At 40.7% G+C, this 12,538-nt stretch overlaps 1 protein-coding gene across 1 annotated transcript; it reads right to left on the minus strand.

The window, feature by feature from the left end:
• Positions 1-1,903: 1,903 nt before the first annotated feature.
• On the minus strand, positions 1,904-4,392 carry LOC113172153 (G-protein coupled receptor 55). The gene is made up of 2 exons (XM_026374995.1): positions 4,307-4,392; positions 1,904-2,848 (listed from the first exon to the last, which is right to left on the minus strand). The coding sequence occupies exon 2, from the start codon at positions 2,839-2,841 to the stop codon at positions 1,966-1,968; it is 876 nt and encodes a 291-aa protein (XP_026230780.1). The 5' UTR covers positions 2,842-2,848; positions 4,307-4,392; the 3' UTR covers positions 1,904-1,965.
• Between the last annotated feature and the right edge of the window lie 8,146 nt (positions 4,393-12,538).

Below are 12,538 nucleotides of genomic sequence, written 5' to 3' on the forward strand. Positions count from 1 at the left end.
TTGTGATATGTATGCCTTTGATCTTACATGCTGAATATTTTATGTTTTTCATTTAGACGTTGGCTTGTACTGTTTAAATCATATCTTCAACTCCCTCTGTCCGGAGGCTGCTGACACTGAATGCTACCAACAATGTCTGAGGGTCTGTTTATAAACTACTGTGACACACCACACCACACTTATACACTGTAAATATGTAAGAATGAATACAGACGCTTTGTCATACGCTTTCTGATTATACTGTAATGTAATCCCTGATACCACGACATGAGCTGTGTATAGTTGAAATGTGATAATAATAATTCATAAGTAGTTCATAAGCAAACCTCCCAATGGACTGAAACGCTGTGAGGGAACACTGTGTATCTCATTTTTGTGTTGTTCTGTAGTGATTCTCTGTTTGACATTGTCAACCAACTGCCATACGACAGGATCTTGAACATGCTTGTCAAAATCCTGAGTGAATGAATGTCCTCATTCGTTTTCTCTTGTTTGTTTTTCTGGTCATTTCAGTGTGCAGTAATAAGGAAAAGCACAAATCCTTTTCTGTCTTTTGCATTTCGTAAAGCAGATGTCCTGTATCATTTTGTGAATAGTGTAAATAATCATGCAGAAGGTATATTGTGTCAGTTTGGATTTTGGGGAGGCGGGGGGAGGGGGGGGGGGGGGGTGTTATTCAAACTCTTACGAGACAGGACTGTGTTTGAAGTGTGAGGTTTTTTTTTTCCAGTAACGATGCTGTGAATAAGATGTATGTACAGTATTTACGTGACTTTGGCTGACTGCTGAGTTCAGCTGTTTCCTGTTGTTAGAGTAGATCCGCAGGCCTGATCTCAGCCAGAAACTGGAGGCTTCTCATTTGACAGATGCCTGCTGAGTTTTTGCAGTTGCTAAGATACTGCTGTTATAATAACTATCAATCTTTGAAGTACTGCTATTAAATGGCATTATATAATTGACTGCTAATGTTGTCGCATTAGGTTCTGAATGCACTCATTGAAATAAATACATGTGCCCATGCATACACACACACACACACGTATTCACACATTTACAAAATGCGACTCTTGCTACACAGCAGTCTCGAGTAATGTGTATATCATTATTGCTGTTTATTTTCTTTAAATGAGAGATATTTTTCACCAGTCTGGCAGGTTGAAGCCTCTCAACAGGCAGTGTCAAGTATTTACTTTCCTCACCACAAGAGGGAGCTGACTGCCTTTTTGACCTCATTCATCTGGCTTTCATGAGGAAGGGAAAGGCCTGAACTCCCATGGGGGCCTTTAGATATTGTCTCTTAGAGCAGCTAAGCCTGACACAGACTGTTGTTTTGTTGAGAAGTACAGAGATGAGAATACATAAGTCGATAACAATACTAATAATTCATAAATAGTAAAGTCAAATAATAGACATGGCATTTCACTCAAGCTACATATAATAGTAATTGCTCCAGTTTAAATGTGTGTTGTGTTTTTATAATGTTGGGAAATTAACAAAGGAAAGAATACTTAAAAATGGTAAACATCTAAGCAGTAGCTAGGTTTACTTTCAATAGGCACATGAAGTGCCTAAAACTCTCTATCCTATAATTCCCATAATTCAACTCAGCAACATTGTTCCTTGCATCTTTGCTGACTCCCTACTTCTATTGGATGCCATATCTGCAACCTCTTACATACCGGATCACCAGTCACCACATTGAAACCATAGGCCTAATATTGTGTAGGTTGTCCTCTGTCACCAAAACAGCTCTGCCCTGTCGAGGCCAGACTCCAAGACCTCTTAAGGGTCTTCAATCATGCCTGACACCACCTGTTCCCCAGAAAATGATGCACAAGCATTCTGCTGCCCACAGGATGTAATAGAACAGTTTTATTTTTAAACCAATGGAATACCCCTTTAACAATATCATTTAGTTTTTATTGTGATTTATTATAAAATATACACAAATACTGTTTATCTGACTTAGGAATAAAATTGTTTCATTAAAAAACAGTAGCTGAAGGAATCTAAACAACAGTTGGTTGAAGCAATCCATTCAGACACAAGAAAATACACATATGCCGGTATTTTTAGCTGCTGCCAGTCTGGAGGTGGATTGTAAAAGAAGATGACAAGGAAGCCAACATGGATAGGTGTGTAACAGACGATGAATACAATCAGGTTTGCTGTTATCATACCAACAATGTTTTTCTTCTGCTCTGATTTGTCATTTCTCCTTTCCTCTGACTTGTCATCCCCCTTTAATAGAATATAGATCATCTGACTGGAACAAAACACAACGATTATCAGCGGTACGAGGAAGCCAAGTAATAACAGAATCACAACAAACTGTGTTTTAAGGCGTTCATTTTTACATCTTTGATAGCATGTCCAGAGTTTATCAGGGGCGTTATCATCTCGAAACACTGCACATATTGTCACCAGAAACAACCAAAGGAGCAAACACACAGCAAAAGCTGTCTCTTTCTTCCTCCTCCAAGATCTGGCCTGCAGGGGGAACTTTATAGTCAGGTAACGGTGGACACTGATGGCTGTCGTGGTCAGGATGCTGGCATACATGTTGAGAAAATGTATGCAAATGAGCAAGGTGCACAAGTAAGTCTTAGGCAGGCAGAAGAAGGCATCATAGATCCTAAAAGGAAGGAAGAGAACGAGGGCAGTATCAGCTATAGCCAAGTTGAACATGTAGATGTCGGTGTCTGTCCAAGAATTCCTCCGTGCAATGAAGGCACGCAGAGCAGCAGCATTGAGAAGGAAACCCAGGAGAAACAGGAGACTGTAAGCCCATCCCTGAAGCAGGTCCTCTGTACATGTTGTGTTGGTGGCGTTGGTGTACATCCTTCTTCTGTAAGAAGTGGCCATGAGTCAGAGTGAAAAATAAGTTTAAAAAGATAATAAGATAATTGTGCTGCAGAGAAAACGTATTCAATAGCAAATGAGCACGACAATTTTAGCATTGCACCACAAAAACATTAACATTAAAAATGGATTTAGAACCAGAGATATCGCATTTGTTAGTCAACACGTTCTTCTCACTTGCTGAAAATTTGGAGTCTACATTTCCTGCAATGCAACTCATATGGGCCTCAAGCTGCATGCCTCAAATAGTGAGGTCTGGTTGACCTAATCATTTCCTCATCATTTTTATTTTTAAACTGACAGCAACTAAGTTAGCATCGAATGAATCAACTGAGGCCGTCACGCAACCCTTTCTGGAGCCACAAAAAGCTTGATGTAACATATGCACCCCGTGACTTGCACAATTGTTTGAGTTCCCCTTTAATATTGGACTGAAGAGTTTCTCTCCCATAAGTGATGTGAGGCAACATCCATCGTTCGCACTCTCTATGAAGACTTGTTGCCTTTATTTGAAGATACAGACAGAGAACATGATGGTAGAAGAGAGAGGGTGTGTAACAGCAGACAGGCCCACAGCCTAAATTAAACTGTGGTTGCATGCTAAATACAAATAACCAGTTCTGTTTAGCACTCCTCTTATCTGCTTTTAATTTGCTTTACTAACCCTCCACTGCAGCTAAAGAACGTCTTCTTTTCTAAAAACCTGTAGCTAACTCAGATGCACAAACAACAGAATACATAAATGCATAAAACATCAGTGCATCTTCTTCACAGGATACATTACATCCTGTATAATATATAATGTATCATTTTATTGTGGACATTGTAAATCACCTCTCATACTCAATGCTTCTTGCACATAAGTTTTTGGAATTGTCTGTGGTCCAACAAGTCGATTATCAGCGTAAAGCTGAGGCTGCATGCTCCACCATTATACCCAGTTCCCTTTGCTCAGTCAGACAGAAGAGGACCGTACAATTAAAATGTAAAGTTCTGAATGCTTTTATTTTCAAAAAAGGGAAAGGACAGAAACCAAATCTTTGACCCTACATGATTATAAGCAAGTGTTTTTAGAATGTGAGCACCTGAGAATTGTTTATGGGCCAATCTAAAAAAACATTTTTTTTTATGTAGTATGACAACAACAGAACTCTTTGTGTCTGTTAACATCTGATAATGACTTCCTTCTTCTAGAGAAGGGAGGAACTTGACTCTGTTTCTAGTCTGCCTTATATTACTGCAGGTACAATGCAATTTTGCAACTCTTTTTGAATAGTTTAGGTACCCACAGATGAGATGACTATAGAGCCAGGTGGCCAGTCAACCAGTCAAATACCAGTAAAGAGAACAGAAAAACATAACAATGAAGAAAGTTCCATTTCTTGTTAACACACAAAAATCCATAGGTAAAAACGTTTTGTTGCCAATAAAACCCAAAACTTACCAGGCGAGCTGTACTTCTGAGGAGTTGTACCTTACTGTAAAGCAGCTCTATGTCTGTATGGAAGATTTGTATAGATTTGCATCATTTCCTCTCTCATATGTATGAATTGGCTTCTGTGGCTAAGTGTAACACAGAGCAAAAGACAAGCTGGCCAATAGAAATAGAGTCTGGGTAACTGAGTCACAGCTCTGATCAATATGCTTGACACTCTTGTAGTAACCTTTAACCACTTTCACATTGTGAAAATTAAAGATATAAATCGCTGTGTCGCAGAAGTGGCAGCTTTGCGGTGTTTGGTGAACACAATGATTTCATTTACAGGGCTCATTTTAGTCAGATGATTTTAGTTTGTTTTTAATAGGAAATTAGCTTTCAATGTCATCATTTCCAGAAACAGAAGATAAAAGAAAATAGGGGTGAATGCAAAAAAAATCAAGAGCCACAATGACAAAGCCAAACTGAAAATTAAATCTTGTTCTTGTGCAACACAAGAGGCAACCTCACTACTCTTTAGAAACTGCACTGAAGACAAATGGCCAACGAGGAGACAGTGGGTTTCAGCGAAAAACCAACAGCATGTGACATACGGCCGTTCAAGGTGGTGAGTTTTTGGTCGGACAATGTGTGTCAGTGTGTCAGCCATCACGCATTATTTTTCACTGACAAACCAAAAGAAGCCTGTAGCTTCTCTGAAGACGTACATAAGACAGACACAATGAGCATGAAAGAGTATTTATAAATAGGTCTCTGGATTCAATATGAATCGAAACAGACGAGGAATCAATATCATAATTTTTATACCATCAAGCACCTCTAGACAACCTACTCTACATTTGGGAGTTATTTTATCCGCATGCCCTCATCGAAGTGTTTCTTTTCAATCAGACACATGATACAGTCTGCACACACACACACACACACGAACCAGACCCTACACGATGACGGCCCCGCTTAATGGGCATTTAATTAGAAATGGAGCCACACAGTGTTTTGATGGAGCCCTGATTGTGTACTTGTGTAATTGACATTTCTTTGTGTGCGTGCATGCTTTTCTCCTTTGCTTTGTTTTTGCTCACAGAGACCGAGTCCCAAATATGTGCTTGTTTATCTTCTAGGGACTGATTCACTTGTTTATGACGGAGGATGTGTATTCACCGAAGTGACTAAACTTCGGAGTGTTTCATGATACAAAGCCTGGATATCAAATGAACGTAATGCTGAAATCAAAATGAGTCCATAGTGAGGTTTAGTTTGTGTCGTATACTGTTATTGAGCTTCTATAATGGAAAACATTAAAATGAGCGGGAATACAGGAAATTGCTGGTGGAATAAAGCACAAAAAATGTAATAAAACATTTACTAGGATTGTATGTCCACAATAATCATGAACCTTGACCAGTTTTTGACCTGACAAGATTACACAGATAAATCATTGTCTGCACCATGACCTTTATACAGCAGAGGTTCAACATAGCGTTCATAACTAAGTATGAAAGTTCAGCAAAGGAGTGCTACTGTAGGACACAGGCCTTCAATTAGGTTGAATAAGGTCACAGATGCAAAAAAAAAAAAAGAACAGAGTTGTTGGAAAATGAACTGTTACTGATCATGGCTCCTGACAACACTGTGCACAATGATTGTCTCTATATTGTTGTCCTTAAATATTCGAAATAGAAGGACAGCCTTGTTGGAGAGGAATAACTAGATTTAAAGAGGAGAACAGAAGAGCAGGTCTGAAAAAGGACAACAGATTCATGTCAGATTATGTTTTCTTTCTGTTTTTGTCCCACAATCATAGTTAAAACTAGAATAAAACTTAATAATGGCACAACTTCAAGTGCTGCACAAACTAAACTAATTGTGGCTCTTGTCAATTGTTAATGAGGACTTTAACTACAGAAGCCCAGTATAAATCATATCACTGAAGACAGGAGACCAAAGTGCAAAAATAAGAAGCCCTTAGTCTCCACTGAGGATGAGGGTTTCAGCAAAGGGAAGAAAAAGATTAACAGGAAGAAACCGGGAGGGAAAGACTGAGGTTCTTTAGAAAAGGAGGGGTGGAGGGGTGGAAATCTGAAAATCTGATCAGGGAGAGGGCTTGGATGGACTAAACGGAACAGTTGAGAATACACGACACAAAAAACAGAAGTTTTGATGTATGAAGTTGCCCTTTTATTTGTTGGTTTTATAGGGGTAAATGTATTTTTAGACGACACACTTTGGTTTCAGGAAAGTTTTGCGTCCCCTTTCAAACCAAACTAGTCCGCTTGCTCCATCAGCCTGTGGCCTCTGAATTGAAACGTGGACTATTTGAAAGACGAGAATTAGAGAGAACACTGAAGATCAGGTTTGTGTGTGTGTATATGAACCTGGGTTATTGTCACGTTCTGGGTTCTAAGTGAAAAGATGTTTACCTATTGATCCTCATAACACATCTTACCCTGCAATGTCTTTGAAAAATGCAGATTTCTACAACAAGAACCCTGAGAAGCACTAGCTGTAATAGATAAGATCCTGTTTATTAGCGATTGCTGCTTGTATTTTGCAGCTTTATTGCATTTTTGGAAGTGTTCTGATTTTATTAAAAGCTGCTCTGAGCTTGGGAGACGTAATTCTATGAAAATAAAGGCAGAAATCTAATATTGCACAGGATATGAAGTGGTTCAGGATTTCCAGTGTTTCAGATGCAGCCTGTTGTTATCATTAATTTGTTTTAAATCCCTTTAGGCTTATCCTGTTTTCACAGATATTTCCCAGGTCTGCCCGGATATGGTATATGACTGTAGATATATTTATCTGCTAGTCTCAGTCAATTAAATTTTTCTTGATTCATGTCTGCCTGCCTGTTGGTCTGCCCCCCCTTTCTGCCTGTGTCTCTAACGCTTGGCTTTCTCTGCTTTCTGCCTGTCTGCATTCATTTCTGTTTGTCTGCTACTGTTTGAAAGTGCCCTTTACACGTCAGTTGTGAGGCGGGTGGAGGGGGGAGAGGGTGAACAAGGGAGGGAGGGTTTCCATTGCTCTAACTAGGTCAGTGAAAACACACCCCTCTCTCCCCTGGCTGTGCCCCCGCTCTCTCCCTCTGTGTCTTTTCTCTCCCTTTTCCTCTGCTCCCCGCTGTGACGCAATGCAGACTTTCCGCGCAGCCCTCCTGTTTCTCATTTATTACCTCCTGAATCTCAAAAAAACACAGCACAGCCTTCCACTTCCACCGATGGCAGTGATACATTCTCCAAATCAGCAAATAGCAAGCACGAATCAGCCGAACAAAGGCAACTTGCACTTTCACAGATGTCAAGCAAGATGAATCAGTTGCACCATATGGATCCGTTAATCAGCCAGAGTTTCAAGGGTTTAGTCCAACTTTTTGTTATTGTTGTGATGCATTACATAATAATCCGGCATTGCATAATGACTGTGGGGGTTGTCAATCTGTGATCAGGTGGTCAAGTGTAGCCACCAGAAAGTGTGTCACTGTCTGCATACTGTGTTCATGTTTGTTTGCTGTGGAAACAGACTTTTTGCAGAAACTCTTTCATTGTGCTCTGTCTAAGATCAGTCACTGCACTCCTGTGCTGTTTTTAACGCTCATAAAAATGCCTAACTTGTGACTTATGTGTCTGTGCAAGCTTTTGGCAATATAGACTGAAAATCATGAAAAATGCATGCTAAGGAGCAAACTCGAAGTATTACATAAGCCCCACATGTTTTTCCACAGCCCCAGCACTAGATGTCTCTGTTTCTGCTGGCTGCGCAGCGATGAGTCATCTAGGCGGTTATATATGAACTGAATTACCAAACCTCCATGTCTGCTTATCTCGGTAAATAGTGATCTGAGGCTAGATACGTGGATGCATCATGTGTTCAACAGAATGTGGGCACTGAATGTGATAAACCTGTTCAGGAAGCGTCTCAACAAAAACAAGCTAATGTGTCACTTAAAAACATGAAGTGATCATCACAAAAGGCATTGTTCAGTTCCAGTCCTCTTTGATTTGATACATGGAGGCGATTAGGGGATTGCACAAAGCAATTATTGAATACAACTGGAAGAAAATAGAAGATCTGATTTAGGAAGGTGCAGGAAAATGGGAGGATGAAAGAAGAATGAGATACGGAGTGCATGGGTGTCTGCCAGTGCCCTGTGGATGGCACACAGCAGATGTAGGTCATCTGGCCAAAGATGGAGAAAGCAATCTGACGCAAGGCACTAAGAAGAACAGTCACAACAGTCACCGTTGAGGAACATGTGCAGGATACTAAAATAAACATTTTCCTCCTCGCTGGTCTTAGTTAGTTGCGGACAGAAATAACTTATCATTGTCATCGTGCATGTTTGATTGTTTGTACATGCGACGTGTATGAGTGCGTGTGTGTGTAGCTGAAAAGCCCACAAAGCATGTTGATTCAGAGTGGAGATACACACAACCCAGTTGCTGTGGCAACCTCTTTTTACACTTACCACATCTTTGCATATTTGTATTTGCATCAGATTTCTGTTTTAATGTTGTCACATGCACACAGGCAAGCGTGTAGTGCACAGCCTATCAGTTACGTGTCAGCAGTTATGACATCGGATCACACTTTAATCAGTTATGACTGGCACTTGTTTTGATAATGTATTGAACTATTAAAGCAGGGAGGTTTGGCACCGTGAATGTCTCAGCACCGCAGATTCCTCCATTCAGCCGTTTGTGGGTGTGCGCGATGAACCTGCTTTGTTAGAAGGAGACATGTTGAAGGGTGGGGAAAAGAGAGAGTGAGACAGCCAGTGACGAAGCAAGACATTTGCTACTCATTCTGTTCGTCAGGACAAGTCTTGACACAGGCCTCGTGCAGTAATTTAAACATAGGTGTAACTCTGTGTACGCATGTGTTTGTCATCAAGACTCTTCTAAATGCAAACAGCAACAAGGAGCAGTTCAACGAGGTGACGCAGTCTGGATTTAGACACATGAGAGACAGATATGTGCTGTTTGGGAGACACATAATGGTGTGGAGCTTTAGAGAAGTAAGCTCTCGATTAGAGGATGGCTAGCTTGATACATTTCATACTGAGGAAATAGAGAAGAACCAGTCTTCCGCAGGTCACCTGAACAGGCACCAAACGTTCAGGCACACTATTAATAAAATACGGTGGTTCCACTGTGCAAATCTAAGATGTCAAAGTATTTGTATTAAATAAACTATTAATAATATCCTTTTATTATTCAGTATTTTTGAGACAAAGAGATATAATTCTGAATTTTAAAACATATTTAGGAATAATAAAATAATTTAACAGTCACTAATTCAGCACATGTTCTTTATCAAGTCAGTGTGGGCGTGATTTGATTACATTTGATTGAGTGAGGCATGTGATATCACTTTTTTCCACCTCCACCCCACCCTCTGAAAACAAATGACAACAGCAGCTCAGACAAAAAGAAAAACACTGGAATTGCCCATGTTCTTAATGGGGCAGGAAACCCTGTGTGTTCATTGAGATAATACATTTTTAAGGCAGTTAATACCAAGAAATCATGATCAGACGGTCATAGAGTTGCCAGGGTCAAGTTCCAGTTTAAAAAAATTAATTTACATATAAAACAAAAGTATTTTGCAAGTCAGGTTTCAGACTCTTCTTCCTTCATAGTTGTACTGAAGCTGAAACACCTGTTGACTTCAAAATACAGATATTGTGTGTTAAACCTACAAGAACTCTTTCTAGTGCCTCCACAATAGTTTGTTTTAAGAAATGTAATTTAATGCACGCTAAATGTATACACTCACTGGCATCTTTATTAGGTACAGCTGGATAATCTAATATTATAATCCAAACAACAGCTCTTCCACGATTCTACTTTAACAAGGTTATAATTTCTCCTTTTTTGTTGAAGCTATCAGAAAGTTGATAGTTACTACTACTATATGTTTATTATTGATAGTGGCTGGTGGAGTGACCTGTGATTCAACTCGTATGTATTAACTCGACTTCTTTATCAAACTCAGGAGCTGTACAGTGTATGAAAAATGAACCTGATAAGAAATAACTGAGAATGAAGAGGAAACAGATGTACAAGAGTGTGACATGATAACAGGAGCTAAAAAGACAAAACAGATGTTGCATGATACAGAAAAGATGGAGGTAGAGCAGGGATGTAAAGAGGAGCTGAATGGAGGAGGATGAGTAGATGTGGCAGGAGGGAGCAGTGCTTGTACTCTGACACACTGACCTAGTGACGCAGCACAGCTCACAGAGCCAGATTACAGAGCTATGGCTGCTGGGAGGAGGGGAGGTGGATTAATGGTGCCTCCAGAGAGGAGAAAACAGGGATATTAACTGAATGAGGGAAGAGGGAGTGAGGGATTACAGCACCGTGGATGGCAGGAGTCTGAAATAATCTCAACAAACTGACTGGCACAGTCCAGGCCCTGCGTGTGTGCATGTGCATGTTTGTGCTTTTGCAGACACGACGCACAAGTTAGGAAGAGAAAAGACGTGAAGGGTGAATGTTATTTACCTCTGATAGCATAAAAATGCATGTGAACATTTTACAATACGGCATTGACACTGGAACGTAACGGAGTCGATGCTGCTAAAGCAGAGAAATCGGCCGTGGGGCCTCGCCACTGAAACCATGTGCAGCCAATCAGTTACAGTTGGTCGCTCATCCCTACAAAGAGTCTTTGATGTGAGCAAGGCCTTTAAATTCAACCCCGAGGAGTCACAAGGCTACAGCAGCTTTGATCCGAGTCAGGAGAAACCTTATGCCATTTCTAACAACAGCAAAATGCCTGCGATTCAAAAGAGTCGGCGATGAGTAGGGATTCAATGCAGGGTGGGGGAATTGTTATGTTGTCTATATGGACAATGTTTGTGTTACGCGTAACCCATGAATGGCATGTTGCTAGAGCTCTATAATTTGGGCTACCCTGTTGCACAGCACTATATCTCAGAGAGGTTAAAAATAATCCTGGCAGACATGAAGTGGAAAGACATCAACATGCCTCATTTCTGTCCATCACTGGCTCCACAAGGCTGTCACTTTAAACGACTGTGTTGCTTGGGCAACCTTTTCTTCTGCGCTTCAAGGAGACAATTCAAGGTAAAGCAGACACAGGATATTTCACCTCCTAGTGTATGCCACAGCTCAGACAGTTTGTTGTCACAGTCTATGATGTAAATATCCGCCCGTTTATGTATCATTTCTTCTGTCCTCCACCATCTGCTCCTCATCCTGTTATGCTGCTGCTGGCAGTCTTCCCAAATCCTCCAGCCTCTCCAGCGCTAAGCTCTTCTTCTTCTTCTTCTTTTTTGCGTCTTCTATCACCTCTTACTTTATAATCCGGCAACAAAATGTCTGCCATATATGCAGCCATGCTGAAGCCCTCCTCCCACTCCCACTCCCTCTCTCTCTCTCTCATTCGTCAGCTGTCTAACTGAGCTACACAGCTGTTACATAAGAGCTAAGGTCAAAGTGTCACTGTCGTTGTCAAGGGAGACATAGACGAGAGGGGTTTTAGAGGAGATGTGCAGAGTGGTAAAAACAGCAGTAACAGCTACGAGGAAAAATATGCATATAACATATACAAATATGAACATGTGTGTATTAATAAAAACATCACGCTGTTAGAATATATTTCATACGCGGTGACACAGAGGAGACGAGGGAGTGCATAAACAAAACAGATAAGCAGTTATGTGTGAAAACAAGGAAGAGGCAGAAGACAGGGATTGGAGAGGAAAAACGAAAGAATGTGAGAGCCTGTGTGTGTGTATGTGTGTGTGTGTGTGTGTGTGTGTGTGTGTGAGTGTGTGTGTGTGCGTGCGCGCGCGCGTGAGAAACAGAAAGAGTCTGTGACTGTACTGTGCTCTGTGCTCGGCTGCTCCACTAACCTAGTTTGAGTAATCTCTGCCTTCATGCTGTTTCATAACACCGCTGCCAGAACATTGCATCATAAGGCCACCCGCCGCAGCACCCACCCACCTCCTCATCAGCACCCACAGACACACACTGTCCCAGGCACACATTTACATCAGAATCCGAATCCTGCTTATTAATAGATTCAACCTGAGAGTAGGAGCTTTAAAGTTGCTAATGTGGTTTTTTGAAGAACTACAAGAAAAACAGTGTTCGTGTGAGCAAAATGTTACAGTGAGGATGAAACGTTAATACTGACAAACAAATAAAATAGATCAGAACTAGATACTACAGCAGTCTTATTGTGATATTGTTCCTACATGTCCAGAAG

Source organism: Anabas testudineus, chromosome 17 (assembly GCF_900324465.2).
Source record: "Anabas testudineus chromosome 17, fAnaTes1.2, whole genome shotgun sequence".
In the NCBI taxonomy this organism is placed as follows: Eukaryota; Metazoa; Chordata; class Actinopteri; order Anabantiformes; family Anabantidae; genus Anabas; species Anabas testudineus.

Bases quoted from the DNA above. Each gene is read 5' to 3' on its own strand.
- LOC113172153 (XM_026374995.1), bottom strand. From the start codon at position 2,841: ATGTACACCAACGCCACCAACACAACATGTACAGAGGACCTGCTTCAG.